Source organism: Chionomys nivalis, chromosome 15, assembly GCF_950005125.1.
Source record: "Chionomys nivalis chromosome 15, mChiNiv1.1, whole genome shotgun sequence".
NCBI classification, from domain to species: domain Eukaryota; kingdom Metazoa; phylum Chordata; class Mammalia; order Rodentia; family Cricetidae; genus Chionomys; species Chionomys nivalis.
The window spans coordinates 25,392,835-25,411,766 of NC_080100.1; the positions used below are offsets into that span (position 1 = coordinate 25,392,835).

Here is an 18,932-nt window from a genome sequence, read left to right on the forward strand (position 1 = left end):
CCTCTTCTTCCTACAGCCTGTTTAAGAGCCTTCTCGGAATGAGGATTTTTTAGAGAGTTAACACAGCAGGCTCAGATTTGCCTTGTTTTAGAAGGATATGCTACCACGGCTGGCCTGTGACTTACAAATAAGAATCATTTTCTCTACAACTGTTCGCTGCAGTGGGAGTGGCCCAGTGGATAAGTGTTCTGCTGTGTGAGACCTTAGCAACCATGTGATTGATGTGGATGCTTGCTTTCTTTCTAGGTTTCTGGCAGGCCCAAGGAACCAGCGAGACAGCTCCCCTGCTCCCTGTGGAAAACTTACAGTTTCTCCAGCCTCTGGTCAGCTTCTGCTGGAGGCTGCCTGAGACACCCACTGCAATTTCACAGCTATGCTCTCTGTGGGGAAACCTTGATTAGACAGTGCCACCTGCTGGCTGTCCCTTCCTCTTCTTTACTGCATTGAATCCCAGTCTCTCATGTTACTGTAAGCTGAGCACTGTGAGTCCTTCTAGTGAGTCATCAGACACACGGGAGGTCTGGGGGCCCTGAAGCAGTGGACAGAGTGTCGGATACCTTTCCACTCCTTAATGTCCTTAATGAAATGATGACCCGGCTCTAAGCCTTACCAATTTTCAGAAGCCAGGTTTGAGCCATTTGTGAAGATTTCATACTAAAACTATGCCATACTCAGAGGCTTCACTGAAGCTGGTGTCTAGGACAGAGCTATCTATATAGTAAACTTGAGAAGTGTTAGGATTGTGGGTTCAGTGTGGAGACGTAGGCCTGCTATCTCAGGACTTGAGAGGCAGAGGCAGCAGTACATTCATAAGATCAAAGCCACCCTGGGGTACGTAGTGAGTTCTAAGTCAGCCAGGGACGTACAGTGAGGGTTTGTACAGACAAAACAAAACAAAAAAGTAAAAAGTACAATAAAAATAAACACATGAAAAAGAAATTCTGAGATCTAAATTCAATGGGTTAAATTTACCAGAGGGTAAAAAGAAATTAGGAATAAGAAATATGATTTTATATGTGTAGAAAGAAATAAGTTATATGAAAATTAAGTATTTAAGAGAACATATATTAGTTATTTTAATTAGTCTAATATTTATTTAGCCTTAATATGATAGTAAGCAGATGTCTTACACTTTGATTTGGTAGCAAAATCTCCCAGGGTGTTAGAGTCTTCAAGTAAACATCTACAGATTCAAATGCCCAGATTCAAATTACTCTTCTAGTGTAATATTATATAGACATCCAGAGCAGCCTATGGAGAAGATAAGGCTCACCCCACTGCTCACACATCCTTAGTTACTGACTTTAAACTCCTCTGGAAGCATTACGAAGTGAAAAATAGTCAGGGGTACTCATAATAAGTAGGTTTTCAACATATTGAATCTTCAAGCACTTAAGGAAGATCTCAACATGATTTTGTAATTAACAAATTCTACTATGTGGATCATGGACAAAGGACCAAACCGTATGGTGTGTGTGGGAGGGGACTAAGGTGAAATCAAACTACACTCTTACACATAGACTATCACTGTACTGACTGTTGTGTGTCAGCTTGGCACAAGCTAGAATCACTAAGGAAAAGGGAGGTTAATTGAGGAAATTCCTCCGTAAGATCCAGCTGCAGGTATTTTCTTAATTAGCGATCAATGAGGGAGGATCTGATGTAGGTGGTACCATCCCGGGCTGATGGTCCTAGGTCCTATAAGAGGGCAGACTGAACAAGCCATGAAGAGCCAGCCAGTAAGCTTGCCCTCCATGGCCTCTGCATCAGCTCCTGCCTCCGGGTTCCTGTCTTGCATGAGTTCTCACTGCACTGGATGATGAACTGTCACGTGGAACTCTGAGTGAAATAAACCCTTTCTCCCCCAAGTTGCTTTTGGACATGGTGTTTCATCACAACAATAGTAACCCTAAGAACAGTTTGGTAGCAGGATAGTGGAGCATGGCTGTGATGGACCTGGACATGTTGTTTTGAAAGGGTTGTGATGGACCCTGCAACTTTGGGCTAGGGGAATCATTGAGTGTTCTGTAGGATCTTGGAAGGAAAGAACGCGGAGAGCAGTGCAGAAGATGGAGGCCTGGCTTGTGAGGCTTCAGAGGAAAGCAAAGACTCTACTGGTTTTTTTGTGCAAGGAATCTGTAGTTCTGGTTGGCTGGAGCTGAAGAATCTGCTGTGTTTAATAAGACACCAGAACTACCAAAGTGAAACCTCTGCTTTGCTGGGATACTCAACGCTGGTCAGCTGCAGCTGAGAAATTTGCAGTGATTAAGAAGAGACCAGCACCACTGAGGTTTCTGGAAAGTGTTTCCTGAGAGTTAGCACATAGAAGCTGTGCTCCAGATGTGGCCAAGGTTGTGTCTTGTGTTGGTGGCTGAACTTGATAGCGTAAGAGCCACGCAGATGGTGCCCGTTTTGGGAGGTATGAAGGGGTCACGGAGATTAACTGATGCCTGGCACTGCATGTCAGGGATGGAGTCCCTGAAGCCAGCTCAAGAAAGGCCAATGCTAGGCCATTTGTGGCAAGGGACCCTAGCGGTTATGGAGATGCCAGTGTCAGGAGATGACTCCCAAGGCTAGCAGCAGCAGCTGGAGCCTAGAAGACAAGCTCTGTGTTCTGCAGAGGGCAGAGCTGGAGAAGTGACCCAAGCCCCTTGGCCCAGAGATCATGAGTGAATCACAGACAATTGAACACTGACTTATTTATACTGTTGGAGTTTGGTTTTGCTTTGTTCAGATTGTGACGATACCCTGTTTCTTCGCTCTTGAAGTAAGAAAACATGCAACTTAATTTTGACTTTTACAGAAGCCCACAGTTGAGAGATTTTGAACTTTTAAAAGAGCCTGCCCTTCTCCTTGCCAACTGCCCACTAACGTACCACAGAATTCTTAGCGCCCAGTCATGAATCATTTGGAAATCCCTGGCGATGAAATATTGTAAGATGATCCTTTACTTACTTCAGGTCAAGGGGAGGCTTAATGTTTCTGGGGGGTAGGCTCGGGACTGGTGGCTGTGTTGGGTGAGATGCTGGCAGTGGTGGCTGGATGGCTGGATGGGACATTGGCGGTGGTGGCAGGGCGGTTGTTGAGTAAGGTGTCTGGCTTTTGCTGGTACCTAAGAAGCAAAGGATGGTAAATTAAGACAAATCGTCAAAATGTAAGAACTTGTCATTTCAAATATGCAGGTATAATCTTGGGTGGAACATTAGACATACAGCCCTTGTTGAGTGAATACTTTAAAGTATCCAATATTTTATGTATATTACCTTTTCTGAGCTTTTTATAAACCTTAGTTTTAACACTCTTGACTTTGTGAACAATTCTACATCAACTTTGTACACATTCTTTATGAATTTAGAAATACACTTTATTTTTTTCATTGGATTTGTGTTTTAGACCAAAGAGACCTAGTTCCTATCTATTTTCACAGCAACACACCTGTTTTTGACAAGCTCTTTGAGCTTTTAACAAATTATATTTTGTTTGGGCTATGGTTTTTAAACGTGGAAGCCTTTTAAATCATCCCACAAGTAAATAATATACATTGTTAAAGCTGTAAAATGATATTAAGAACATTAAAGTATGAATTTCCTGTTTTCCCACCACCTAGCAATGCGTACTAAATTGCGTGTATTTCTGAGCATTTTGATGCAAATGCATGACACCTCTCAGTTCCAGTATATTGTCTCTGCTCAGTTCTTTTACTATGACCCTGTTGACTTTTATTTTATTTTGATTTTTGAGGCAGGATCTCATTGTGTCAGCTAGGCTGGCCTGGGACTCACGGAGATTCACTTGTCTCTGATTCCCAGCTGCCCGAGTGCTAGGATTAAACGCACACCCTAACACACCCAGCTCTCTGCTGCTTTAAAATTCTGCAACATCACACTCATCCTGGGATTTCTCTTTGCCAGCAAGATGACTCTGATATTTTAAGAGAATGTTCTGTAGGGAAGAGCATGGCACTGAAGTGCATGGGGCTAAATAAATTATTTCCTGGTTACATTTATAAAATGTAATGATGGTGCTACCTTATAGGGTTCTGTGGATGTTATGGCCCAACATTTGTGAAACAGTTAGGATAGTGTCCTGTGGAGAGTAAGTTCAATGTTTTATTTTTCATTTAATAAGTCTTTGTAGAATGCCTACAATATGCCAAGTTCTGTTCTACATACTAGGAATACAGTAGAGATACACCAGACAACAATTTCTGAAGAAATATATAATAAATACATTTAATCTATATAAACTGTCATATAGATTGTTAATGCACAGTGAAAGGTGGGAATACTGGGTAACTGGGTGTGACTGGCATTCCCTCTAACCCTACATGTAATGCCCTGACCTAGGTAGACTGGAATTGAATTGGACCATGTAAGTACATGTTTTGTTTTTTTTTTCCACAGAAAGCACCAGGCTTCACTCATTATTTTCTTGACTCTTTATTTTGAGAGGGTGATAGATGAAATTTAGGCTTAAGTGTGCCACTTCTCCAACTATCATATTAGGTCTAGCATCGCAACAAGGAAAATTTTTTAGTACTTACTCAAATATTTATAGTTATTTTCTTAGTCAAATATTTATAGTTGTTTCTTTTTGAGTTTTTTTTTTTATTTATTTTTTTATTTTTTTTGAGACAGGGTTTCTCTGTAGCTTTTGGTGCCGGTCCCGGAACTAGCTCTTGTAGACCAGGCTGGCCTCGAACTCACAGAGATCCACCTGCCTCTGCCTCCTGAGTGCTGGGATTAAAGGCGTGCGCCACCACCACCCAGCTTATCGTTATTTCTTAATCCACCAAAACACTCATTCTCTTCATTCATAAATAAATGAAGTTCTCACAGATACCTTTATTACCTAATTCTCCATTTACTTTCTGGCTTGATAGTTTATGCTTTAAGTTGTTAGTTCCACCTAGTTGCATTCAATATAGCGTTTGTGTCTCTTATCTTCCTTGCTTTGTGGTGACTTTTTCTGAGAGGGAAAGAGAATGTCATCTTGAAAAATGTGTTAATTTTACATCAATTAGTGCAATTTCTCCATGTTTATAGTAATGTTTCTTTTAAAATGCTCCATCTATTCAATTCTTCATCTTTGCTTTACATAACATTTGCTTGTTCTTATCAATTTATACAATGTCTTTGTTAGGAATTTTATTCTAGAGAGATGGCTCAGTGGTTAATAGCGTGTAGATGACTTGAGTCTAGCTCCCATCACCCCTCTCAGGGCAACTCACAGCTAACTGCATCTCCAGGTCCAGGGAATCTAACAGACTCTTCTAAACTTTGTTGCCGCCTGACTTCACACTTGCATTTATATACATATGCACACACACACTACACACACACACACAATTAAAAGTAAAATTAAAAACTTTAAAACAGTAGTAATCTTTTTGTTCTTCACATGGACAGGACTGAATATGATTTTGCTAATTTAACTCTTGCTTTTGTCTGTTCATATTTTTAAAAAATATCTAAAACCGACCTTGACCACAAAAGATATCTGAACAACCTTTGACAAGAGCACAGCCTTCTATCAGTTTGAAAGTATGTAAGGGACTGATTTAAACTGATCAACACCTAATGAAGTACTTTCTCTTAACTGATAATCTTATAGAACCAATGTGGTCCATGCAGCCTTGTGTTGACGACATGATTTCATATGGCCCACGACTATGTTTATTAATTAGCAGTGGCTCTTTCACCAGAACATAAATATTAGATTATTGGGCAGATGTAAAGATGTTTTGCTATTTTAATAAGTGATTTGTAGTCAAAGAGAAAAAGCTGCTGTGAATATTAATAAATAAAACCAATAAATCACATTAATATAATTAATTAAGAAACAATATTAATAAATAATAAAATAATAAATAATATTAATAAATGAATAAAATTATTATTAGCTATCTGTGACTTATATTTCATAGAAAGATTTCATCAAGCAGGAGCCCTTTTCATATGCAAGTGAACTAAGACCTGGAAGTGAGATGCTACAGACAAGAGCTGGGCAATGTCAGTCTTCTGAATTGGAAGCATGGAGAGAGGGCGTACCCAGAACCCTCTAGGCCTCTCTGCCTGTGCCCAGGCTGGTGGGCCTCTCTGAAGAAGCATCTCTGGTAGACACCGGCTGTTCTGCTTGCCTATCCTCCACTTGCTGTCCGTTGGTTATAGCAGCCAAGGTCATTTTGGAAGGGCATGCTTGCTTTTCCATTGAACTTGGAGCAGAAGGGGTTGCGTTTCAGGTAATGGCACCTTGTGGGGCAGCAGGACGGGGCTTGTCTGGGAGGCCATCAAGGCCAAAGGAGGGCAGGACTCAGAGACAGAGAAAAACAGGCTGGGTTTGAAATGAAGGCGAGCTTTGGGAGATTGTTAAAAAGAACTGTAAGACTTAAGGAGGCTCTGACTGTTCCCACTCCTCATCAGATGTTAGCATCTTCCAGGGCACTAGGAAGCAGTGGTGAAATAGTTTGCTTTGCAAAATCTGTGGTCACTTTCAAATACTGCAAAAACTCATTTTACATGTATGAAAACTATTCCAAAGCAAAGCATCTTTGTTTTCATGGGGGCAAAGAAACAAGTAGACTTAACTTCAGTATATGTGGCTGACTCTGGTATCTCAATCTTAGAGGCTTTATGAAACATAACAAATATTTGAGATTCTCAAAAAATGTTTTCTTGTGTTAGGAAGAGTATAGACATTGAAGTACAATAAAATAAAGAGAGATAGATATAAAAATATACCAGCAGGTAATGTCAGAGTAAGAATTCATTCCTCAGTTTGAGCCAGGGATCCTATTAGGCATTGTCTTATGTCTTATAACAACCTTGGGATATATGCTCTCATTTAGTTTCTATTTAGTGTTAAAAACTGTTCAAGTTCAGAGCTGGTAAGCAATGAAATGGAGATAAACCAACTATGCTCATTTTCTTGTTTTTCTGCCCTTCCTGCTATTCTCTCCTGCTTTTCACAGGAATGAAACTGAAAGGGGGTTGGTGTTCTGGAGAGCCAATGAATGTGTTAGTAAGGTCCCTCACAGCCCACCCCTCTCTCATCCGTCTGGCTCGGATGAAGGAGCACACAGTGGGGTCATGAACTGGAGGCTTCAGGGGAGGTGAGGAGAGAACGGACATCTTAATGATAAACCTAGCAACTGAAGGCAAAAGTAGAGGAGAAATGACTGTGTCTACTCTGAAAAAGATTAAGAGTAGCTACAGAACATTCTAGAACGTGGAAATAGCTTTCAAGCATCTACGAAGCTAGCCACCCTCGTTCCAACTTTTTTTTTTTTTAATCTTTTTAATTTCCAAAGTTCAGAAGAGGCCTTGCACAGGCCATCTATCCCTGCTATAGAACACCTGAGTGGGTGGGATACTGGGGCTGTTTTGTCAAAAGGAAATGAGTGGGGAAGGCCTTCCATGAGTCCGAGGTGGTTCATTGTCATCTGGCTCTGCCTTTAAGGGTGATTTCAGATAATAGCAATACAGAATATCTTATGTGATGAGATTAAAATGTATAAATAGAATAACAGACTCTTTCCTTCCAAATTAATTGTGCTTACTCCTGCCTCTAATGGTAGAAAATTTTAGAATTTAGTGATTAGGAATTAATTGAAAGTTTAATTCTCTGTAAATCCACCCTCGTGTGTCCATAAACAAACAGACACCACATTCACGTTCTTGACTTTTAGGCACGCCAAAAGAAAGTTTTCTAAGCATCTGTGCATCTCATAGAGAGAATATGTGTTGGAGTCGGGAGACTCGGCCTTGTCAGAATGAGCATTTCTTTGCCCTAAGACACAGGGCAACTTAGTTCGTTTCTGTGGGTTTTCGTTTGGTTTTGTATTCTCAAGTTGTAGAGTGCTATGAGAATTTGAAAACTATGAGCACCTGCCCAGCACATAGGTGTGTGATGCTACCTATGGCCTGCCCTGGAGCCTGGTTCTATTATGGCCTATGGGGCAAACACTTGAGAAACCTTTGACAGTATAAAATCACAAATTGCATTTGCATTTCTATACTTGAGGCTAAGGAGTTTGGCCATGCTTACAAGATGTTTCATCTGTGTGAGCATGAACATCTCTTATAAGCATATATTAATTTATAAAGAAATATAGCATTTTATTGAGATAAGCTGCTCAGAAAGCACACATTCCCTTTTATAAGTTTATTTGATAGACTATAAAACATTATACAGAATATAGGCATGTAGGTAGACCCTGCTGTGCATCTAAAAGCACTTTGAAAACATTCAGAGCACACCCAGCATCCTTCAGCCTTGAAACCTCTGCACCTTTGAGTTAGGGAGTCTGGTTTTACATTATTTTTGCTTTCCTTAACTTCGCGCCTTCTGTTCTTATCTTCAAAGGATTTGTAAATTGTAGTGGATGGGAAATTTTGCAAACCAGGTTAGGTAACTCGGAACGTGGGAACTATATTAGTAAGAAAGCTTTTGATTTGAAAGCGAAGTGCCAAGACAATGTTTGCCAGCTTAGAACAGCCCATCAAAATGGAAAGAAAAGTAATACTGAAACATTAGTGCCACATAGGCAGTCAAGGGCAAATTAAGATAGAGGTGAAGAAGGAGGGATCAAAATTATTCTGAAAAGAAACCAACTCTACACTCACATCTTCAACTCCTTATCTTATCAGTGACTTTAACATTCAGAGTGTCGTCCAATTATTGCATTGAATTTATTTTTAATATTCAAAATTTATTTGCGTGTGTGACTGTGCCACTCACGCATGAGGAAGTCAGAGAACGGTTTGCAAGAGCTTGATCTCTCTTCCACTATGTAAGTAGGTCTCAGGGACCGAAGACTTGTGTCTTCAGGCTTGAGAGCAAGCGTTTTCTTCCTGATGATCCACCTTGACAGCTTCCCCATTTAATTCTCAGAAAATTCCTTTCCCAGTAACAACTTAAAGGAAAGATTTTTTTTTTGCTAGTGATTTTATTTTCAATACATAACACGATTTTTAAATTTTGCAGTAATTTAATAAGAGATTGCTGATTTTTGCATCTTGTCCTTTAAAAAGGGATTAGTTAAAAATTAACTAGCTAATGTTAAAAATGTTAAATACTTAAATACTTTAAAAAGAAAGTCCATATGTAAGATGAGCTCTTTGTTAGATACTTGCAGATTGCAAAGCATTGTTTTCTGTTCTAAGAACATATTTGGGTGGAAAGCAGTAGCTCAGTATCTTTTCTTCTAATGTTAAAAGTTGTTTTAGGGCCAGGGTGATAGCTCAATGTGTTTTGGTGTTTTGTGCAAGCATAAAGACCTACATTCAAATCTCCAGTAATCACATAAAAAAAATTGAGTGTGATTATGTGCACCTGTAGGAGCAGAGAGGATTCTGGGAATTGCTGTCTGTCAGTTCAGCTCCAGCCAGGTTCAATGAGACATCATCTCAAAGAAATAGAGCAGAGAGGGAGAGCACAGGATGCCTGATGCTTTTTAATATGGCCTTTTTCAGCCCATATCAGTTTGTGGCAGACACCTTTTAAAATAGCTTTTAACAGACAGATAATAATTTTTACATGTGCTATTTTGGCACATGTATACATTGTATTAATGACCAACTTAGGATATTTAGGTCACCTCTGATCTCACAAATTTATAATTTATTTTTGTAATAAGGAGATCCTAAATCATCTTCTTTGGTTTTGTAAAGAGCCCCCTTCCATGTAACAGAACACAAGAGCTCACTCTTCTCAGCGTGCCTGTAGCCCCTGTCACCATGTGCCCCATCTAGAGCCTCTAGTCACCACTATTTTATGTTCTACTTCAACAAGCTCAACTTTGACACATTTGGTCTGTTTTGAGGCTGGGTTTTTCTATGTATCCCTGGCTATCCTGAAACTCAATCTGTAGACCAAACTGATTCAAAACTCAGAGATACACCTGCCTCTGCCTCCTGAGTGATACATTTTTCTTAAGTAAAGAAAGAAAAAATGCCACAAAGAAAATGCTTATTAAAGAAAATTGCCTGACTAATGGTTTATCCAGGAAGGCTGTCTATTTCTATTCTAAATATGGGGCTTTAACAGGAATATAGTAGATCATCAGACCAGGCAAAGAGCCAGAGGCATTGGCAAAGAACCAGAAGGACCTTCTAAGAAGATAGAGCCTCCTTTCAGGCCTGGACAAAGTGGACATTTGGGGTACAGCTCCAAAGAAAGCTAGATGAAGTGACAATAAACGGTATAGCTAAGACTTAATCATGGTGGCAGACTAGACAAGGACAAAGGACTCAGTTGAAAAGCAGTTGTTACTTCTGCTATGAAAATGACTGCTGCCATCATTGCTCTTTTTGGAAGTTTACCTCTGTTGAAAGGGGAGAGCCCTGAGTCAAAAGATACCCCAAAATACCCACTTGATAAGGCAAGACCTAGAAAAGAGAATGCCAGGGTAGATACAGAAGAGAGGAGATGAAACTACCAAGAAGTGCAGGGGCAGGGGAGCAGTGCAGTGCAGAGGGGGAGCAGTGCAGTGCAGTGCAGAGGGGGAGCAGTGCAGTGCAGAGGGAGAGAGTGCAGTGCAGAGGGGGAGCAGTGCAGCGCAGAGGGAGGAGAAGTACAAGACAGAGGAGGTAACAGTGCAGGGCAGAGGGGGAGCAGTAATGAGAAATCAGGTGACCTGAGGCGCCACATTGGGCAGGTCTCTCTCCTTTTCTTTAATAACAAACAAGCATTTTCAATTACACAAATAAGCTCTTACTCATTTCTAGCTAAAGCTAGAATTTCTCATGACCTCTCCATACATACAACACACACAGAGATACTTGTGTAGGAAATTGGGAGTCTCCGAGGGTATACAAAAGCTCATATAGAAATAAACTGCCCTAATTGCCCACGGTGCAGTCAGACAGTCACATCAAGCAGGTCATGGTGGCTCACACCTGTAATCCCAGCATTGGGTAGACTGAGGCAGAGAGATCAAGAGTCCAGGGTCAGCCTGATCTATACAGCCAGAGTTAACTTAATCTGCCATTACATTATAAAAATGAACACCACATTTACTGTTGGTCATCTATATGGAGTCCAATATAATTGTAAATTGGTGAAATTAGCATGTAAGTAAAAGTATTTGATGATAATTCATATTAATATTCTATCCCTCATGCCCCTCACCTTCTTTCATTTTGTTTTAGAAACAGGTTCTTGCTATATAGCTCAGGCTAGCCTAGAACTCACAATCTTCCCTTCTCAACATACTGAGTGCTAGGATTACAAGCATGATCTACTATCCTCAGCTTCCACCTTTTATTCTGTACATCCAAAAAAATGAGAAAATAATTTTCTGCTTCTTCCCCTCTACTTCTCTGGTTCAAGTTGTAAAGTCATTTATCTAGACTACTACAACAGCCCTTTAGCTAGTCTTACTTATTTATTTCTGTTTATCTGTAGTGTCTCTCTGTGTGTGTGTATGTGTAAACATGGGACATAGATACAGGAGTGCATATGAATGCTCTTGCATATGGAAACCAGAGGTTAGCATTGACTGTCTTGTTCAATCAGTCTCTACCTTTTTTTTTTTTTTTTCTGAGACAGAATCTCTCACTGACCCCAGAGCTCACAGATTCTGTGAGACTGGCTGGACATCAAGATCTTAGTAACATGCATTTGTCAGCCTCCCTGGCCCTGGGATTATAACCACAGCTGAAGATCTCAACTCAGATTCTTACGCTTGCATGCCACTCTACCAACAAACCATCTCCACAACCCTAGCCAACCTTTTTGTCTTACTTTCACTTGCCTACAATTTATAGCAAAAAAAAAAAAAAAAAAAAAAAAAAAAAGCTCTGAACTGCAGACCGGACCATAATACTCCTTATCACAATAGCCTCAATGTCAATTGCTGCGATTACAAAATTCAAGCTGTGATCTTGGATCCATTGCATTTGGTTGGTGCTTATTGCTCCAGATTCATCATTAGCTCTATCTCCTTGACTCCACCCACCAAAAAATATTTCTCTTTTGCTACATCAAAAGTGTCTTTGCATCTTCAGTCATCAGCCGGTATCCTTCTGCCTGTAATGTTTACAGCACTCTCCAAATTTGCTTATTTGGGTTTTTTTGTTTTGGTCTATTTCTCCAGCTAGAAGGAGGAAAACAACTCCTATAACTTAGTTGTTATAGGAGTAAAAACCTCCATACTTCATTTTTATTGTTGTATTTCCTGGTGGAAATACATAGTAGGGACTCAGAAATGTTGAATGAGTACATGAGAAAATAAATGACTCTCTTATAGAAAGAAAGAGGAGAGTCAAATTCTGTTGGCAATATCCTCTCTTACTTTGAACAACATAGTTTTACTATAGTAAATTATATCAGACAGGTTATTGGCGCTAAGTCTATGGCAGTAGTTTTCCTAACCTGGCATGAGTAAGAAGCACGTTTAATGGACACATCCTAACAGCCAGACAGAGGGATTCTGGTTTCCAGTGCTCTTGGATAAAGCTCAGAGGTCTTGCTTAGAAGATCAGAGAGTTCTAGTGTAAGTGACCTGTAGACCTCACTGGGACACACATCGACTTCATTTTCTCCTTTTGTGGAATAGAGATATCCCAGTCAGGTAACAGTAGCATCACTAGTATGATAGAAGTATAAATCAAGGTATAAAGATGTATTTTATGTATATTTTTCAAAATGACTAAAAATAACCTGGAAATAACATTTTCCCACTATATGTTACTATACTAAGGATAATAAATCTCAAATTCTGGGACCACAATTGGCAGCATCCACATCGACTGAGAACTTATGAGAAAGGCCAAAGCTCAGGCCTGTTGCATGTCCACTGATGAGACTCTCGATGTTTGAGCCAGCAGCTTTGCCCTACAGGTTCTCGGGGATGGATAAACAGACACACTGAGGTCTGGGCAGCAGTTCTGTGGTCGCGGTGTTTTACTCAGTGCTCAGCTCGAGAATGTCCAAGTCTACGGGAGAGGAGTAGCTCCATGAAGTGTCTGCGCTGCAGAAGCGTGCAACTGGCTACCTGAGTCTCACCACTGCCCTCTCTTCCTTCTTAAACATACCCCCCTTTGACTCTCTAATTTTTTTTTAACTTATATAATTTAATTTTACCTTTAGAATTTCATACATGGATATTGCATTTAAATTAGTTTCACCCCCTCTTCTCTGGTGGCTCCCTATCTTTTTAATTTTTTTTTTTTTTTTTTATTTTTTGGTTTTTTCGAGACAGGGTTTCTCTGTGGCTTTGGAGCCTGTCCTGGAACTAGCTCTGTAGACCAGGCTGGTCTTGAACTCACATAGATCCGCCTGCCTCTGCCTCCCGAGTGCTGGGATTAAAGGCGTGCGCCACCTCTTTTTTTTTTTTTATGTACTATTACTGGGCTTATATGATGTGTGTGCATGGGAGGGTGGGTGCACACACGTGTGGAGGTCAGAGAATAACTTTCAGGCGTCAGTATTCTCCATAATACCATGAGATCCATGGAGTGAACCCACATTATCTGGCTTGCATGCCAAGCCCTTTTACCCATGGGTCCATCTCACCAGCTCACATTTGTCCTCTTAAAAAGACAGTATCAACTGTTTTCTGATATTTTCAGTTAGGATTTCATTCTCTGAGAGTTCCCCTGAACTTCACTTGCCCACCCTGTAAGAGACAAGGCATTTCTGAGCATCTGTAACTGAAGTAAGAGAACTCAGGGGTTATGAGGCATGGAAGCCCTTCCAGGATGCTATCCTGTTGGTAACTGGATGGATGAGGAAGTGACAGACTGGGTGGAGAGAGATGAAGGGGATGGGGAAAGGTAGATGACTGAGGGACGGTAGAGTCCAAGAACAGGGGAAAAATTGTTATTCTTCGGATGTGCACATAACTTTCATATGTTGGAATAGAACGAGACAGGTAGGTCTATTCATTGAGAGAGGAAATGATCCTTTGACCATGTGCGCTACTGTTTGTGTGACAGATGGCTGAAGACCAAATCACAGCACCCAAGGACTGGAAGAGCTTGTCACTATGTTGTTTTAGTAGTTCTTACGGTGTTTGGCACAAACAGTAGCATTGATTTTTCCTGGAGTCACCTTTCTGCCTCTGCATTGGACTTTGAAATACAGCGGAAGAAGATAATTTAGACTTAGGGATGCTATAACATAGGATAATCTTTAAATATCCTCCATCCGTTCCAAAGATAAGAAATCCAAAGTAAGTCTGGCTAAGAGTAATGATTCACTCAGACACAAAGCCCAAATCACAAGATCCATGATAAAATTCCGTTTTCCTTGTTTAAGTTCAAAGGTTTTTTTTGTTTTGTTTGTCTTTAGCATGCTGCAAAGTCCAAAGTACCTCTTTCTAGTTTCTTTCAAAGCCCTTGTAGTTAAATATCTCCCTATAGTGAGCTTTTTGGTATCTCAGTAAGGAAGGAAGCTACGAGATCAAGTAGAAAAGAAAATCAATAACTAATATACTAAGGATAAATGCAGACAAAACTCGTGTGTGTGTGTGTGTGTGTGTGTGTGCGTGTGTGTGTGTGAAGAGGAATACCGATTCCATGATAGCTACAGTCACATGTGTTGCTTGCTTATACTTTGGTATGAGCCAGGGAACACTGGCTGACTCTAGGGGTGAGTAAGGCTGATCATTCATTTCCCAGGGGGAAGAACTGTTGCTGGTTACACCCCTGGTTGTGGGAGGGGAAAAAGAAAGAGTTTATACATTAGGAAGAGAGACGAGAATGGAAATTTACTACATTGACTGTTGAGCCTGTTTTAAGATTTATTTTACCATTTACTTTGTGTGTGTGTGTGTGTGCGCGTGTGTGTACGGGTAGCAAGCAGAGCTGACTTAAGTTGCCACCATTCTGAAATGAGACTGTTTTGTGTAAAATGGAGTAAGTGGGTTCTGGTGTACGTTGTGAGAGGTTTCTTTCCATCTCATTGGGAAACACCCTGTAACTTGTAACACCCTTGTAACTAATGTTCACAGCCACAGAGACGTGGCTGTGAACATTAGTGGGACTGCTGTCTAACTTCACAACATGCTCAGCCATTTCTGTGCCTCTTACATGCAAGGTCCCTGCTGTGTGTGACGTTCCTAAGAGGTTTTAGACAACAACATTCTAACTTTCAGTATGTTTTCGCCTTAAAGGATGCTGCTCAGGGAGGAGTCTCAAGCTTCACCTTAGTGGCTCTGATTTGTGACAGGGGAGCCCCAGCTTCTAAGGAAGTATTTAGAACCCCATGTAAGTGTAGGGGAAAAGTTGCTTTTGGTGGGCTTGTGTGACAGTAAGTGCTGCCAGCTTCCGAGGCCAAGAGTTCAAGGAATCTAAAATTTCTGCGGTGGACAGAGTCATGATTTACAAAGAGTATAGCGTGGTGTTCTACAACACTGAACAACTCCTTTTGTATAAAAGATGCAGAGGCACAAGCACTGCATGGTCAGGTAACAGCATCCCTTCTACAGGAGTTCACTCCACTGGGCACAGTGGTGACTTCACGCTTGTCCTGGGAGAATCTCATGTCATTTCAGCATCTGTCCTAAGAACAGACTTGTAGGGAGCCACACTGTTGCTTCCGTGAACAGCATCATTCTCACCGGCAAAGCTAGACTTTTTTTTTTTTTTTCAACGTAGCATTTTTTATTGATCCTCTAGGAATTTCCCATCAGGTACCCTGGTCACACTCACTTTCCAGTTCTTCCATGTCTGCCCCTGTGAAATACAACCCCCCCCCCCAAAAGTTAAAAATAGGAACCAAAAAAATAAGGAAAAAAAAAACCAAACAAGTCCAATTTGTGTTCCCTATATACTCTCTGGAGCATGGTCCGCCTCTCAGTGGCCAGCCCCTTCGATGGAGCTGAGTCCTTCTCCCACACCCCTGCCAGAAGCCATCAGTCATGGAGTGCTGTACTTTTTTACTGCTACCTGAGGCCATCATGATGACCAGGTCTGTGCTGCCGAGGTCCAAATCCAGACTTTAAAGTCAACTAAATATTTCAGCACCCTCTGCTCTGGATGACCAACACGGTCAGTCGTGATGCCGATTGCCACGAAGGGCCTTACGCTAGACGTGGCGATCCTTAAAGCACTAAACATGGTTCACCTCTCAAAACAGTCCCAAATGGTGGGGGAGGAAACAGAGATTATAACATTAGAGTTTTTCAGAAATGAGACCTGTCATTGAAGTTAAAAGTAAAAGTAAAAATAGCAATGCAACTTCCTAATTTTCCGAGTCAAGATGTCTTCAGTTCTAGTCTTCTGGTTCGACTCCTCAAGCCCATTTTAACCACGGTGGTTTAGGCTGCTGAAGACAACAACTCATGGGCGAAACTACAAACAGATTTGACCTCAAGAGGCTGGCTCAGACTCAAGAGACCCTCCTAATTTCCAGAGGCAGTAGTTAGGATCTCACCTAGGCGTTCCACACCTGTGGAGGAAGGCATCCCCACCTCTGCACGTGGCTCGTCTGACCTGCAAGAGGTTCCCTACTTCTGGACTTTGGGCCATGGTAATGGAGGAATGTGGCTATTTGATGACTCTTATTATTTCAAGGTCGTCTGCACTCCCACTTGGATTTAGTAACGTTACACAGGACCCAAAGGCTGGAGACTAGACACCTGTCTAGTTTCCTGAGGGCTGTGACTAGCCTCCCAAATTAATTGCCTTCGTTCCTACCTTCTTACTATGGTGCTCCTGCCTACCGAGGGAGGCTTCTATTTCCTTAGAGGAACTAACACACCTAAGAGATCTGTAAACTAACATCTTTTCAATGTACTGAGCTTTACTTCTGAGAGACTCTTTGGTAGTGGCTGAATTCAACTTTATCCCTTTGAAAGTGAGAAGGTGATTAAAGAAGTTATTTGGTTCAGTATCTCCTGAAATTGATATGATTGGGTCTAGAATGGAATCTCTCTTGATATTAAACACAGTTGCATTCTCCAGACTGGTAGCTGGGGCCTGATTAGATTCTGTTTGAGTAATCATTCTGGTAGGACCAGGGCATCATTCAGAAAGAAAGGAATTTATTTTTTCCTTCCAATGAGTTTACAGACCTTGCAATTGGTGTACTTCACATTTTGAACCTGAAATGTGGTATTTGATAGATTTGCTTTTCAGCTTCAAATCTGGAGCGTTCTGCATTGTGAGCCTTGTGACCCTGGGTTGTAAGAGTCTGTGCCTTGCAGCTTTCTCTCTGAACAACTCCACACAGCTGTCAGAGGCTGCAGTAAGAGCCACTTCCTACTTCACCTGGCGACAATCTCTTTGCAAGGCTGTTCTCAGCTTCCCCATCACGAGCAAATGTAAGATTAAGAACGATGACTCCAAGTTCCCTTTTGTGCTTCTGCTCAGAACAGCCAAAGGGCTTTCCCAGCAAATGTGAACCATTTGTCTCTGGTGAGTTTGAACTGTAAGCATTATCCATCAGTCTGCATAATTCTCATGTGTTATTAACCCTGATGTAGTTCTGAGGGACACTGGTCCTACTGAGGTATTTTGGAGAGAAAGACAAAGTCCGATGGACAGCTGTGATTTGGAGATGACTGCAGACAGCACTGTCGCTTTGATATTCACAGTCTCAGTACAGTCATGGTTTTGTTTGTCTGAAATGAAGTCTCTAAAGTCTCTACTATCCGGGCTGCCCTGGACTTTCTGCATAGCCCAGGCTGGCACTGACCTCACAAGATCCCAAGTACTGGCATTTCAGGTGTGTGCCACCATATAGAACCCGTCAGTTGTATCTTAAAAACCTTATAATAAAAAAACAAATTTACCTCAGCTTATCCTGGGATTTTCCAAATGTACTTTTCTTACAGACATTTCCTTGCACAGGTATTCCTACAAAAATCTTTTAAAATTTTATTAAAGTTTTTGTGGCAGAGGAGCTGTTTTGCCTACATGTATGTGTGTGTACCACAAGAATGCCTGGCACCTATAGAAGTCAGAAGAGGGCATTGGGTCCTCTGGAACTGCAGTTATGGATGGTTGTGAGCTAGCATATGGGTGCTGAGACTTGAACCTGGGCCCTCTGCAATAACAAGGGCTCTAAATTGCTAAGCCACCTCTTGTCACCTCCTCCTGCAAAAATCTTCATTCTGAGATAAAAACTAATGTTCGTTTTTGAGTGTGTATCATATGTCTTACAGTGTTTTAGCAACTTATGAGCACGAAGTTTTTTAAGGACCAGGTATGGTAATATAAACATAGATTCCACAAACACACCCGGGGTTTAGTCTCATTCTAGAACTCGGTTGGATAAGTCACATGATCATCAAGCCTCGGTATCTCTGTTGCCAAATGGAGAGAATTGGAATAGCTTATGGTATGGTGTGGGTGGGAGAGAAGACCAGAATTAGCTGTAGACTCCAAATACAGTGGAAAACTGTGAGCAATGTTTAAACTTTCACCCATACCAACATGAAGATAAGCAGGAAGTACTGCCATTGTGTTTCTTGTAAAGAAGTTCACTTTTAAAGCGTTAAAAGAATGCCATCCTGAAAAATCTACCATTGGCTGTATTAAAATATTTTTCCCTTCAAAATTTTATTTCATTTATTATATTTTGGTTTTGAGACAGGGTCTAGCATTATAGCCATAGTTGGGTATAAATTCACTCTGGGGCCTAGGATGGCCTTCACATCACTGAAATCCACCTGCCTCTGCCTCCTAAGTGCTGGGATTAAAGGCATGGACAACCATACCTGGCCTGTTCTCACATGAAAATGTTGTAGTACCTTTTCTTTTCTTTTGTAAGTTTTCTGTTGAGTGCCTTTATTTTGATAAATATAACCTCTTATAGGACACATAGAAAATTGGCTAGGTTTTTTTTCTCCTTAGCCTTGGCTCTTATAGAATTGATTTGTGTATAGTGTTCTGTACAGTGAATAATATTCTCTCACTAGCTACCAAGAGCCTTTGTTAATGAAATAAGAACCTTTTCAGAGTTCTATTCAACGTAGACAAGTA

General features: G+C 41.0%; 1 protein-coding gene across 5 annotated transcripts in view; it reads right to left on the reverse strand.

The window, feature by feature from the left end:
- Positions 1-18,932, reverse strand: part of Fyb1 (FYN binding protein 1) — a 130,603-nt gene that overhangs the window by 41,073 nt on the left and 70,598 nt on the right. For all 5 annotated transcript variants that reach the window (XM_057790180.1, XM_057790178.1, XM_057790179.1 and 2 more), the window contains exon 3: positions 2,956-3,112. In XM_057790180.1, coding sequence (XP_057646163.1) covers positions 2,956-3,112 — 157 coding nt within the window. The remainder of the gene's footprint in view (positions 1-2,955; positions 3,113-18,932) is intronic.